Source organism: Salmo salar, chromosome ssa18, assembly GCF_905237065.1.
Source record: "Salmo salar chromosome ssa18, Ssal_v3.1, whole genome shotgun sequence".
Taxonomy (NCBI): Eukaryota; Metazoa; Chordata; class Actinopteri; order Salmoniformes; family Salmonidae; genus Salmo; species Salmo salar.
Window position 1 is genome coordinate 40127120 of NC_059459.1, and position 14712 is coordinate 40141831.

General features: G+C 41.5%; 1 protein-coding gene across 21 annotated transcripts in view; it reads left to right on the top strand.

The window, feature by feature from the left end:
- Positions 1 to 14712, top strand: part of LOC106577377 (transcription factor COE3) — a 245469-nt gene that overhangs the window by 158781 nt on the left and 71976 nt on the right. For 14 of the 21 annotated variants that reach the window (XM_045701134.1, XM_045701123.1, XM_045701135.1 and 11 more), the window contains exon 8: positions 6926 to 7070. In XM_045701134.1, coding sequence (XP_045557090.1) covers positions 6926 to 7070 — 145 coding nt within the window. The remainder of the gene's footprint in view (positions 1 to 6925; positions 7071 to 14712) is intronic. The other 7 variants (XM_045701131.1, XM_045701132.1, XM_045701137.1 and 4 more) reach the window with 1 other exon arrangement.

Sequence of the window (14712 nt, forward strand, 5' to 3'; positions counted from 1 at the left end):
TGAATATCAATGTGAATATCAACAGATCAATATGAATATCAATATGAATATCAACAGATCAAAATGAATATCAACAGATCACTGTGAATATCAATGTGAATATCAACAGATCAATATGAATATCAATGTGAATATCAACAGATCAATGTGAATATCAACAGATCAATGTGAATATCAACAGATCAATGTGAATATCAATGTGAATATCAACAGATCAATATGAATATCAAAAGATCAATATGAATATCAACAGATCAATGTGAATATCAACAGATCAATATGAATATCAAACAGATCAATGTGAATATCAAAAGATCAATATGAATATCAACAGATCAATGTGAATATCAACAGATCAATGTGAATATCAACAGATCAATATGAATATCAACAGATCAATATGAATATCAACAGATCAATGTGAATATCAATATATCAACAGATCAATGTGAATATCAAATCACAGATCAATGTGAATATCAACAGATCAATATGAATATCAATATGCATATCACAGATCAATGTGAATGATCAACAGATCAATGTGAATATCAATATGAATATCAACAGATCAATGTGAATATCAACAGATCAATATGAATATCAATATGAATATCAACAGATCAATATGAATATCAACAGATCAATGTGAATATCAACAGATCAATGTGAATATCAACAGATCAATGTGAATATCAACAGATCAATGTGAATATCAATGTGAATATCAACAGATCAATATGAATATCAACAGATCAATATGAATATCAACAGATCAATGTGAATATCAACAGATCAATATGAATATCAAACAGATCAATGTGAATATCAACAGATCAATATGAATATCAACAGATCAATATGAATATCAACAGATCAATGTGAATATCAATATGAATATCAACAGATCAATGTGAATATCAACAGATCAATATGAATATCAACAGATCAATATGAATATCAACAGATCAATGTGAATATCAACAGATCAATCTGAATATCAACAGATCAATATGAATATCAACAGATCAATGTGAATATCAATATAAATATCAACAGATCAATGTGAATATCAACAGATCAATATCAACAGATCAATGTGAATATCAACAGATCAATGTGAATATCAATATGCAAACAGATCAATGTGAATATCAACAGATCAATGTGAATATCAATGTGAATATCAACAGATCAATGTGAATATCAACAGATCAATATGAATATGAATATCAACAGATCAATAGGAATATCAACAGATCAATGTGAATATCAACAGATCAATGTGAATATCAACAGATCAATGTGAATATCAACAGATCAATGTGAATATCAATGTGAATATCAACAGATCAATATGAATATCAACAGATCAATGTGAATATCAACAGATCAATATGAATATCAATATGAATATCAACAGATCAATGTGAATATCAACAGATCAATATGAATATCAACAGATCAATATGAATATCAACAGATCAATGTGAATATCAACAGATCAATATGAATATCAACAGATCAATATGAATATCAACAGATCAATGTGAATATCAATATAAATATCAACAGATCAATGTGAATATCAACAGATCAATATCAACAGATCAATATGAATATCAACAGATCAATGTGAATATCAACAGATCAATGTGAATATCGATGTGAAAATCAACAGATCAATATGAATATCAACAGATCAATGTGAATATTAACAGATCAATGTGAATATAAACAGATCAATATGAATATCAACAGATCAATGTGAATATAAACAGATCAATGTGAATATCAACAGATCAATATGAATATCAACAGATCAATATGAATATCAACAGATCAATGTGAATATCAACAGATCAATATGAATATCAACAGATCAATATGAATATCAACAGATCAATGTGAATATCAATATAAATATCAACAGATCAATGTGAATATCAACAGATCAATATGAATATCAATGTGAATATCAACAGATCAATGTGAATATCAACAGATCAATGTGAATATCAACAGATCAATGTGAATATCAATGTGAAAATCAACAGATCAATATGAATATCAACAGATCAATGTGAATATTAACAGATCAATGTGAATATAAACAGATCAATATGAATATCAACAGATCAATGTGAATATCAACAGATCAATATGAATATCAACAGATCAATATGAATATCAACAGATCAATGTGAATATCAATATGAATATCAACAGATCAATGTGAATATCAACAGATCAATGTGAATATCAATATGAATATCAACAGATCAATGTGAATATCAACAGATCAATATGAATATCAATATGCATATCAACAGATCAATGTGAATGATCAACAGATCAATATGAATATCAATATGAATATCAACAGATCAATGTGAATATCAACAGATCAATATGAATATCAATATGAATATCAACAGATCAATATGAATATCAACAGATCAATATGAATATCATCAGATCAATGTGAATATCAATATGAATATTAACAGATCAATGTGAATATCAACAGATCAATATGAATATCAACAGATCAATATGAATATCAACAGATCAATATGAATATCAACAGATCAATATGAATATCAATATAAATATCAACAGATCAATATGAATATCAACAGATCAATGTGAATATCAACAGATCAATATGAATATCAACAGATCAATATGAATATCAACAGATCAATATGAACATCAACAGATCAATATGAATATCAACAGATCAATATGAATATCAACAGATCAATATGAATATCAACAGACCAATATGAATATCAACAGATCAATGTGAACAGAGGCTGTTAGAGTGAAGAGAGGGCAGGGGGGTGGTGAGGCGGGGCAGTGAGGCGGGTGGCTGAGAGACTGTTAATGACAGATAGACAACTGGACAGAGTCCCTTCCATAAGGTTCTCCTTCAGTGACAGAGGAACTGTAGCTAAAGCATTGAAGAAATCGTCTCCTGGCAGCCGCTTTGAGGAGGGAAAAGGATCCAAAAAAAAGGACAATGCTTTCATTCATTCAACAGGGAGAGTGGAGGAGGAGGGAGAGAGATGAGTGGCAGGTAATACATACACCCACTCAAAAATGACAAAAAAAGTATATATTTTATCGGCGCGTTCACACTTGTAAATGCACAAACTTGTTTTGACAAAACAGCCCTCCCTGTCACAGCAAAGGGTAATGCCGTGCTTGAAGCAAAATTGGATGTGCTTTTTTTTATTGTTGATCTACTTTTGAGAGGACACATCCACACTTACATTGGAAGAGAGAAAACATTTAACTGCAGTGTTTATTATCCGTTAAACGAGGCTTCTCACTGTAATGTCCTGTCTAAGTACAGACTCCATTACGGTTTCTTTCATTTCCAGAGACCTCCACACTGATGATGAAGCCACACAAACAAGAAAAATATATCTATGGTTTTTAATGTGCTTTAGTTTAGATTATTTTCTACTGATAGCTATAACGTTTTTTTAATGGGTGTTAGTTTAGAGTCTTTTTAAAGATATCTATAATGTTTTTAATGTGCCCTAGTTTATATAATAGTCTTTATTTATTCCACTGTGAGAGTAGATGACCACACAGGAAGTTAGAAAAACAAGAAAAAATGGAAGAAAGCTATAATGTGTGTTTGTTTAAAGAGGCCTCTTAATGTAACTAGTTGTTCAGTCATAGACAGTTCTGCTTCAGGGAAGCATATAAACATGTATACTGTAAATACTCAGCTATAGCCAGGACATTAATGATGTGAGCAAAGCGAGTCAACGCGCTGAGGGAAGTAGTTATATAACCACTCTGATTTTGTTTAGCTACTTCAAGGTGTGAAGACAGACTCCTTCCTCTGATTGGTGTGCCGTAACGTTTTGTGTTAATACCATTAAACCTACAGGGACATTGTACCCACCACGAAAACTAAAGAAGACAGAGAGAGAGAGAGAAACAACTGCCTTTTTCCTTAACCGTTTCTTAGGAACAGAAACAATGGAGGCTGGAGTTCAGGACCTTTTATTTCACATTAAATGTGTTATCCTTTATTGTTCAGAAGGTGCGGAGTGGTTCGTTCTCAGCCCTCTGCAGAATTATGTGGATCAATGAACGGTGTGGAAAGTCATACTAAACCCAGGAAGACTACAGTACAGTACAGTACAGGGCTGAGACATCTTTCTAAGGTCCCTGGGTGATCCCCTGTCCAGCTAGAATACAGTACAGTACAGTACAGTGGCTGAGACATCTTTCTAAGGTCCCTGGGTGATCCCCTGTCCAGCTAGAATACAGTGCAGTACAGTACAGTGGCTGAGGCATCTTTCTAAGGTCCCTGGGTGATCCCCTGTCCAGCTAGAATACAGTACAGTACAGTACAGTGGCTGAGACATCTTTCTAAGGTCCCTGGGTGATCCCCTGTCCAGCTAGAATACAGTGCAGTGGCTGAGGCATCTTTCTAAGGCCCCTGGGTGATGCCCTGTCCAGCTAGAATACAGTACAGTACAGTACAGTGGCTGAGGCATCTTTCTAAGGTCCCTGGGTGATCCCCTGTCCAGCTAGAATACAGTACAGTACAGTACAGTGGCTGAGGCATCTTTCTAAGGCCCCTGGGTGATGCCCTGTCCAGCTAGAATACAGTACAGTACAGTACAGTGGCTGAGGCATCTTTCTAAGGTCCCTGGGTGATCCCCTGTCCAGCTAGAATACAGTACAGTACAGTACAGTACAGTGGCTGAGGCATCTTTCTAAGGCCCCTGGGTGATGCCCTGTCCAGCTAGAATACAGTACAGTGGCTGAGGCATCTTTCTAAGGTCCCTGGGTGATCCCCTGTCCAGCTAGAATACAGTACAGTACAGTACAGTGTCTGAGGCATCTTTCTAAGGTCCCTGGGTGATCCCCTGTCCAGCTAGAATACAGTACAGTGGCTGAGACATCTTTCTAAGGTCCCTGGGTGATGCCCTGTCCAGCTAGAATACAGTACAGTACAGTACAGTACAGTACAGTACAGTACAGTACAGTACAGTACAGTACAGTACAGTGGCTGAGGCATCTTTCTAAGGTCCCTGGGTGATCCCCTGTCCAGCTAGAATACAGTACAGTGGCTGAGACATCTTTCTAAGGTCCCTGGGTGATGCCCTGTCCAGCTAGAATACAGTACAGTACAGTACAGTACAGTACAGTACAGTACAGTACAGTACAGTAGCTGAGACATCTTTCTAAGGTCCCTGGGTGATCCCCTGTCCAGCTAGAATACAGTACAGTGGCTGAGACATCTTTCTAAGGTCCCTGGGTGATCCCCTGTCCAGCTAGAATACAGTACAGTACAGTACAGTGGCTGAGACATCTTTCTAAGGTCCCTGGGTGATCCCCTGTCCAGCTAGAATACAGTACAGTACAGTACAGTGGCTGAGGCATCTTTCTAAGGTCCCTGGGTGATCCCCTGTCCAGCTAGAATACAGTACAGTACAGTACAGTGGCTGAGACATCTTTCTAAGGTCCCTGGGTGATCCCCTGTCCAGCTAGAATACAGTGCAGTGGCTGAGGCATCTTTCTAAGGTCCCTGGGTGATCCCCTGTCCAGCTAGAATACAGTACAGTACAGTACAGTACAGTGGCTGAGGCATCTTTCTAAGGTCCCTGGGTGATCCCCTGTCCAGCTAGAATACAGTACAGTACAGTACAGTGGCTGAGACATCTTTCTAAGGTCCCTGGGTGATCCCCTGTCCAGCTAGAATACAGTGCAGTGGCTGAGGCATCTTTCTAAGGTCCCTGGGTGATCCCCTGTCCAGCTAGAATACAGTACAGTACAGTACAGTACAGTACAGTACAGTACAGTACAGTACAGTGGCTGAGGCATCTTTCTAAGGTCCCTGGGTGATCCCCTGTCCAGCTAGAATACAGTACAGTGGCTGAGGCATCTTTCTAAGGTCCCTGGGTGATGCCCTGTCCAGCTAGACTACAGTACAGTACAGTGGCTGAGGCATCTTTCTAAGGCCCCTGGGTGATCCCCTGTCCAGCTAGACTACAGTACAGTACAGTGGCTGAGGCATCTTTCTAAGGCCCCTGGGTGATCCCCTGTCCAGCTAGACTACAGTACAGTACAGTGGCTGAGGCATCTTTCTAAGGCCCCTGGGTGATCCCCTGTCCAGCTAGACTACAGTACAGTACAGTGGCTGAGGCATCTTTCTAAGGCCCCTGGGTGATCCCCTGTCCAACTCGTGTATCTTACTGTAGACAACCCATGGGGAGAGTCTAATATTAACATGTTAAACAGACAAGAGAAGAAGTACCAGTATGTTATATTTGAATGTGGCACTCATGAACTATATATATATATATTTAATATGTTTTAAAACTAAAATGAACATGTCTTACTGGGGTCAGGTCAGGCCAGGTAGTCCCTGACTGTTTCAGTACATTTCCTTACATTTGCTGTCTCATGAACACAGTCCTGTATATTACTGTAGACCTGAGAAAAACCTTCCTCCCATGGCTGTCTCATGAACAGTCCTGTATATTACTGTAGACCTGAGAAAGACCTTCCTCCCATGGCTTTGTGTGGAGGCTCAGCTTTTCCTGTTGCTACTGGCGAGTGGTATAGCATGCAGTGTTACAACAGAAAGACTGAAAATCCCATGGTGATGTCATGAACCCATGACAAGTAGTGCAGCTTCAGTAGGCTGAGGTCTGGTGTTTGGAGGGCATTTGAATGGAAACCCATGTGTTTCAAAAACCTCCAGCAAAGTCAAGGGGTTTCATCTCCTTCAAGTTGGTGGCAGCTCAGTTGTCACTAGTTTAAAGGGTCACAAAGCACTTTATGTTAAATAACAGTGTGGCAGCACGGCCAACATGACCTGTCTCCTGACACAGATACATAGACAGACTGTTTTAATGACTGGCTCCCCCTTTCACTCCTGTTGCAGGTTGTTGTATCAACAACGGTCAATGTGGACGGTCACGTCCTGGCGGTCTCAGACAACATGTTTGTCCATAACAACTCCAAGCACGGCAGAAGGGCTCGACGTCTAGACCCTTCTGAAGGTACGGACCCTCCTTATCTCTATCATGGTAGGCACATTCTACATGACTTTTATTTTGAAATACTTTCTAGTTTCCCTATGAGCACAAGACCTTGAAAGATGTTGAAAATACATATTTTCATTGTCATGTGGTCGCGGGGGTTAGTTCTTTGGTTCCATATCTCTTTCCTCATTTCCTCATTGTCATCTTTAGCTCCTCTGGTAGATGCTGAGATAAAGATCCTTCTGGTGTAGTTCCTTCAGATCACTTCTGTCCCTTTATAGTATCACAAAGTAGTTCTCGAATTCTCCATCTCTCATTGTATTTCACTAGTACATTTCATAAACACATATATATATAATATTTATAATTATTATAATTATTGTTATTGCACTGTGTGAAATATGTAGTGATCTCTATTCACATGTGTTTTCAATAGGGCTCTTACTCAATTGCTTTCTAAAATAAACATCAAATCTGCAATTGATTTGTAGTGAGATCAGGTTGTGTAACGGCCGTCGTTAGAGAAAGACCAAGGTGGAGCGGAGGATGTGTTCATCTTGAATGAATTTTAATTGAAAAGAGAACACTTGACAAAATAAACAAAATGACAGCCGACAGTTCTGTCAGGTACTAACAACGAAACAGAAAGCACTAAACAGAAACAATTACCCACAAAAACCCAAAGGAAAACCAGGCTACTTATGTGTGACTCCCAATCAGCAACAACGAACTACAGCTGTGCCTGATTGGGAGCCACACACGGCCCAAAACAAAGAAATACAAAAACATAGAAAAATGAACATAGAACGCCCACCCAATGTAACACCCTGGCCTAACCAAAATAAAGAACAAAAACCCCTCTCTATGGCCAGGGCGTTACAGGTTGTTACTGGGTTCTGTAGTGTGAGATCAGGTTGTTGTTTCTGGGTTCTGTAGTGTGAGATCAGGTTGTTGTTTCTGGGTTCTGTAGTGTGAGATCAGGTTGTTGTTTCTGGGTTCTGTAGTGTGAGATCAGGTTGTTGTTACTGGGTTCTGTAGTGTGAGATCAGGTTGTTGTTACTGGGTTCTGTAGTGTGAGATCAGGTTGTTGTTACTGGGTTCTGTAGTGTGAGATCAGGTTGTTACTGGGTTCTGTAGTGTGAGATCAGGTTGTTACTGGGTTCTGTAGTGTGAGATCAGGTTGTTACTGGGTTCTGTAGTGTGAGATCAGGTTGTTACTGGGTTCTGTAGTGTGAGATCAGGTTGTTACTGGGTTCTGTAGTGTGAGATCAGGTTGTTTCTGGGTTCTGTAGTGTGAGATCAGGTTGTTGTTACTGGGTTCTGTAGTGTGAGATCAGGTTGTTACTGGGATCTGTAGTGTGAGATCAGGTTGTTACTGGGTTCTGTAGTGTGAGATCAGGTTGTTACTGGGATCTGTAGTGTGAGATCAGGTTGTTACTGGGTTCTGTAGTGAGATCAGGTTGTTTCTGGGTTCTGTAGTGTGAGATCAGGTTGTTACTGGGTTCTGTAGTGAGATCAGGTTGTTTCTGGGTTCTGTAGTGTGAGATCAGGTTGTTACTGGGATCTGTAGTGTGAGATCAGGTTGTTACTGGGTTCTGTAGTGAGATCAGGTTGTTACTGGGTTCTGTAGTGAGATCAGGTTGTTCCTGGGTTCTGTAGTGTGAGATCAGGTTGTTACTGGGTTCTGTAGTGTGAGATCAGGTTGTTACTGGGTTCTGTAGTGTGAGATCAGGTTGTTACTGGGTTCTGTAGTGTGAGATCAGGTTGTTACTGGGTTCTGTAGTGTGAGATCAGGTTGTTTCTGGGTTCTGTAGTGTGATATCAGGTTGTTACTGGGTTCTGTAGTGTGAGATCAGGTTGTTACTGGGTTCTGTAGTGTGAGATCAGGTTGTTTCTGGGTTCTGTAGTGTGAGATCAGGTTGTTACTGGGTTCTGTAGTGTGAGATCAGGTTGTTACTGGGTTCTGTAGTGTGAGATCAGGTTGTTGTTACTGGGTTCTGTAGTGTGAGATCAGGTTGTTACTGGGTTCTGTAGTGTGAGATCAGGTTGTTGTTACTGGGTTCTGTAGTGTGAGATCAGGTTGTTACTGGGTTCTGTAGTGTGAGATCAGGTTGTTACTGGGTTCTGTAGTGTGAGATCAGGTTGTTACTGGGTTCTGTAGTGTGAGATCAGGTTGTTGTTACTGGGTTCTGTAGTGTGAGATCAGGTTGTTACTGGGTTCTGTAGTGTGAGATCAGGTTGTTACTGGGTTCTGTAGTGTGAGATCAGGTTGTTACTGGGTTCTGTAGTGTGAGATCAGGTTGTTACTGGGTTCTGTAGTGTGAGATCAGGTTGTTACTGGGTTCTGTAGTGTGAGATCAGGTTGTTACTGGGTTCTGTAGTGTGAGATCAGGTTGTTACTGGGTTCTGTAGTGTGAGATCAGGTTGTTACTGGGTTCTGTAGTGTGAGATCAGGTTGTTGTTACTGGGTTCTGTAGTGTGAGATCAGGTTGTTACTGGGTTCTGTAGTGTGAGATCAGGTTGTTACTGGGTTCTGTAGTGTGAGATCAGGTTGTTACTGGGTTCTGTAGTGTGAGATCAGGTTGTTACTGGGTTCTGTAGTGTGAGATCAGGTTGTTACTGGGTTCTGTAGTGTGAGATCAGGTTGTTACTGGGTTCTGTAGTGTGAGATCAGGTTGTTACTGGGTTCTGTAGTGTGAGATCAGGTTGTTACTGGGTTCTGTAGTGTGAGATCAGGTTGTTACTGGGTTCTGTAGTGTGAGATCAGGTTGTTACTGGGTTCTGTAGTGTGAGATCAGGTTGTTACTGGGTTCTGTAGTGTGAGATCAGGTTGTTACTGGGTTCTGTAGTGTGAGATCAGGTTGTTACTGGGTTCTGTAGTGTGAGATCAGGTTGTTACTGGGTTCTGTAGTGTGAGATCAGGTTGTTACTGGGTTCTGTAGTGTGAGATCAGGTTGTTACTGGGTTCTGTAGTGTGAGATCAGGTTGTTACTGGGTTCTGTAGTGTGAGATCAGGTTGTTACTGGGTTCTGTAGTGTGAGATCAGGTTGTTACTGGGTTCTGTAGTGTGAGATCAGGTTGTTACTGGGTTCTGTAGTGTGAGATCAGGTTGTTACTGGGTTCTGTAGTGTGAGATCAGGTTGTTACTGGGTTCTGTAGTGTGAGATCAGGTTGTTACTGGGTTCTGTACTGTGAGATCAGGTTGTTACTGGGTTCTGTAGTGTGAGATCAGGTTGTTACTGGGTTCTGTAGTGTGAGATCAGGTTGTTACTGGGTTCTGTAGTGTGAGATCAGGTTGTTACTGGGTTCTGTAGTGTGAGATCAGGTTGTTACTGGGTTCTGTAGTGTGAGATCAGGTTGTTACTGGGTTCTGTAGTGTGAGATCAGGTTGTTACTGGGTTCTGTAGTGTGAGATCAGGTTGTTTCTGGGTTCTGTAGTGTGAGATCAGGTTGTTACTGGGTTCTGTAGTGTGAGATCAGGTTGTTACTGGGTTCTGTAGTGTGAGATCAGGTTGTTGTTACTGGGTTCTGTAGTGTGAGATCAGGTTGTTACTGGGTTCTGTAGTGTGAGATCAGGTTGTTACTGGGTTCTGTAGTGTGAGATCAGGTTGTTTCTGGGTTCTGTAGTGTGAGATCAGGTTGTTACTGGGTTCTGTAGTGTGAGATCAGGTTGTTACTGGGTTCTGTAGTGTGAGATCAGGTTGTTACTGGGTTCTGTAGTGTGAGATCAGGTTGTTACTGGGTTCTGTAGTGAGATCAGGTTGTTACTGGGTTCTGTAGTGTGAGATCAGGTTGTTTCTGGGTTCTGTAGTGTGAGATCAGGTTGTTTCTGGGTTCTGTAGTGAGATCAGGTTGTTACTGGGTTCTGTAGTGTGAGATCAGGTTGTTACTGGGTTCTGTAGTGTGAGATCAGGTTGTTACTGGGTTCTGTAGTGTGAGATCAGGTTGTTACTGGGTTCTGTAGTGAGATCAGGTTGTTACTGGGTTCTGTAGTGTGAGATCAGGTTGTTACTGGGTTCTGTAGTGTGAGATCAGGTTGTTACTGGGTTCTGTAGTGTGAGATCAGGTTGTTACTGGGTTCTGTAGTGTGAGATCAGGTTGTTACTGGGTTCTGTAGTGTGAGATCAGGTTGTTACTGGGTTCTGTAGTGTGAGATCAGGTTGTTTCTGGGTTCTGTAGTGTGAGATCAGGTTGTTACTGGGTTCTGTAGTGAGATCAGGTTGTTGTTACTGGGTTCTGTAGTGTGAGATCAGGTTGTTACTGGGTTCTGTAGTGAGATCAGGTTGTTACTGGGTTCTGTAGTGTGAGATCAGGTTGTTACTGGGTTCTGTAGTGTGAGATCAGGTTGTTACTGGGTTCTGTAGTGTGAGATCAGGTTGTTACTGGGTTCTGTAGTGTGAGATCAGGTTGTTACTGGGTTCTGTAGTGAGATCAGGTTGTTACTGGGTTCTGTAGTGTGAGATCAGGTTGTTACTGGGTTCTGTAGTGAGATCAGGTTGTTACTGGGTTCTGTAGTGTGAGATCAGGTTGTTACTGGGTTCTGTAGTGTGAGATCAGGTTGTTACTGGGTTCTGTAGTGTGAGATCAGGTTGTTGTTACTGGGTTCTGTAGTGTGAGATCAGGTTGTTACTGGGTTCTGTAGTGTGAGATCAGGTTGTTACTGGGTTCTGTAGTGTGAGATCAGGTTGTTACTGGGTTCTGTAGTGTGAGATCAGGTTGTTACTGGGTTCTGTAGTGAGATCAGGTTGTTACTGGGTTCTGTAGTGTGAGATCAGGTTGTTACTGGGTTCTGTAGTGTGAGATCAGGTTGTTACTGGGTTCTGTAGTGTGAGATCAGGTTGTTACTGGGTTCTGTAGTGTGAGATCAGGTTGTTACTGGGTTCTGTAGTGTGAGATCAGGTTGTTACTGGGTTCTGTAGTGTGAGATCAGGTTGTTACTGGGTTCTGTAGTGTGAGATCAGGTTGTTTCTGGGTTCTGTAGTGTGAGATCAGGTTGTTACTGGGTTCTGTAGTGTGAGATCAGGTTGTTACTGGGTTCTGTAGTGTGAGATCAGGTTGTTACTGGGTTCTGTAGTGTGAGATCAGGTTGTTTCTGGGTTCTGTAGTGAGATCAGGTTGTTACTGGGTTCTGTAGTGTGAGATCAGGTTGTTTCTGGGTTCTGTAGTGTGAGATCAGGTTGTTGTTACTGGGTTCTGTAGTGTGAGATCAGGTTGTTACTGGGTTCTGTAGTGTGAGATCAGGTTGTTGTTACTGGGTTCTGTAGTGAGATCAGGTTGTTACTGGGTTCTGTAGTGAGATCAGGTTGTTACTGGGTTCTGTAGTGTGAGATCAGGTTGTTTCTGGGTTCTGTAGTGTGAGATCAGGTTGTTACTGGGTTCTGTAGTGTGAGATCAGGTTGTTGTTACTGGGTTCTGTAGTGTGAGATCAGGTTGTTACTGGGTTCTGTAGTGTGAGATCAGGTTGTTTCTGGGTTCTGTAGTGTGAGATCAGGTTGTTTCTGGGTTCTGTAGTGTGAGATCAGGTTGTTACTGGGTTCTGTAGTGTGAGATCAGGTTGTTACTGGGTTCTGTAGTGTGAGATCAGGTTGTTACTGGGTTCTGTAGTGTGAGATCAGGTTGTTACTGGGTTCTGTAGTGTGAGATCAGGTTGTTTCTGGGTTCTGTAGTGTGAGATCAGGTTGTTACTGGGTTCTGTAGATCCTTATTGAAGCACTACTGTAGTGTCGTACTCATCAGTGAGAAAACCAGCACAGCTGTCTCCACATCAGAAGATTGACTGATTGGCTGCTCTGCTGAAAAAGGAAAAAAGAGAGAAAAATACATTCGAAGGAGCAAAGTCTGGGAAATATAAATGCAGGAAGGACAGAGTTCAACCTTCTAGCCTTCCTGTTGGACTCAGTTCAGTTCAAACACTCTGGAAAACGTGACCTTGTCAAACGTATATTAGCTAGTCATCACTGGCAAGTACAAGTGGCTTGTATGTATAATATTGTGTTACCCAGACCTGTAAGAGTATGAGCGCTTTTGGTCTTAATTAGGCAGTAATTATCATAATGCTATCAAAACACTAGTGTTTTAATAATGCAACAGGAAAGGCAAAGCAAAGGCGTTATATCAATGAAATGCACTATATCAACCCCCAAAACTCTGCAGGGGAAGGAAAGGACTGTGTTTTTTTTTTTTGGGGGGGGTTCTTTACTAATGACAAAACGGGCAGAGAAAGACAATGTAATAATTGATGGTTAGCCCTAAGCTGTGAAGTCGTTACGGCCCGTGACGTATTGTTTGTCTCTCGCTCTCGCTCTCCGTATCCACGGGATAGAAGGCGTGTTTTGCTTAGCAACCGGCTTTAATTAGGAGAGCAATTAAAGAGATTGAGCCCCCCCTCCCCTCCCCTCTACCGCGGGTCTCCCCCTGTCTGAGGGGGTCCTGCGGGACAGGGGAACTGGCGTCTGCACAGCCTACTCACCCAACCCAACAACCACTGAAGCATCTCATCATCAAAAGGCCCTATGTGCAGCAGAGCTCCTGTCCTTATGAATCTGGATTTGGACTGGTGGTAGTCAGATGATCCATCTCCTAATCTGGAGTGTATCTCCTCCACCTTCCCTTTATTAAGTGAAGACCACACAGATCTATAACGTGTGTATGGATTGTGTTAGAGGGCAGACATGGCTGGGTAGAATGGTACATTTACATTGTCTACCCATTTTAGAGAGAGAGAGAGGTAGATGTAGACAGACAGACAGACAGACAGACAGACAGACAGACAGACAGACAGACAGACAGACAGACAGACAGACAGACAGACAGACAGACAGACAGACAGACAGACAGACAGACAGACAGTGTGATCAGCAGCAGGATATACAGTCATAAGGTATAGTCCATACAATGCTGTTTATCTGCATCAGCTGAATATAATGTATTCCAGGTGATGGTATAATGATTCCCTCCACCCACTCTAGGTATAGTCCATATAACTATGCTTTAGATTGGCTACAAAGTCTGTATAGGAATACCTATATACTCTGTTTATCTGCAATTCTGCCTCACTACTACAACCTATTATCTACATTTATAACATCAGCTGAATATAATGTATTCCAGGTGATGGTATAATGATTCCCTCCACCCACTCTATCCCCCCCCCACCCCCACCCTTACTCTCTCACCTCCACGTGTTCCTCAGTTCATAAATGAGCCTGTAGTCGTCAGTAAGGGGTGTGTAAAGAGCGTCTCAGCGATCCTCGTCTGTGTCTACGCTCTACCGTGTGTGTGTCGTACTCAGCGACCCGGCTCTCCTGGAGGCCTGCAGCGTGGATCTGATTTGCATGCCAAGTGGCTGTAACGCTGTTAGGTTGATGCAATAAAGACAAGCGGATCCAGGCTGCAAGGCTTTAGCCAGTAAAGAGGAGCAGATGGCCCTAGGAGAGGTAAAAGGTATAATCCCATCAGCAGCAGTATCAACCTGCCATCTGGAGAACACCAACACAATTACAAGACATTTTTAGCAGGCAGAACAAAGGAAGTCCTCAGTACGTACAGCACAGCAGGCAAGATGAGACCTGTTGGAGTGTCTCAATACTGGAGGGATGAGGAGGAAGGTGACTAAAGGATGTGTCCCAAATGCCACCCTATTTTATATGAAGGGCACTACTACCCCATAGGCCCTGGTCAAAAGTAG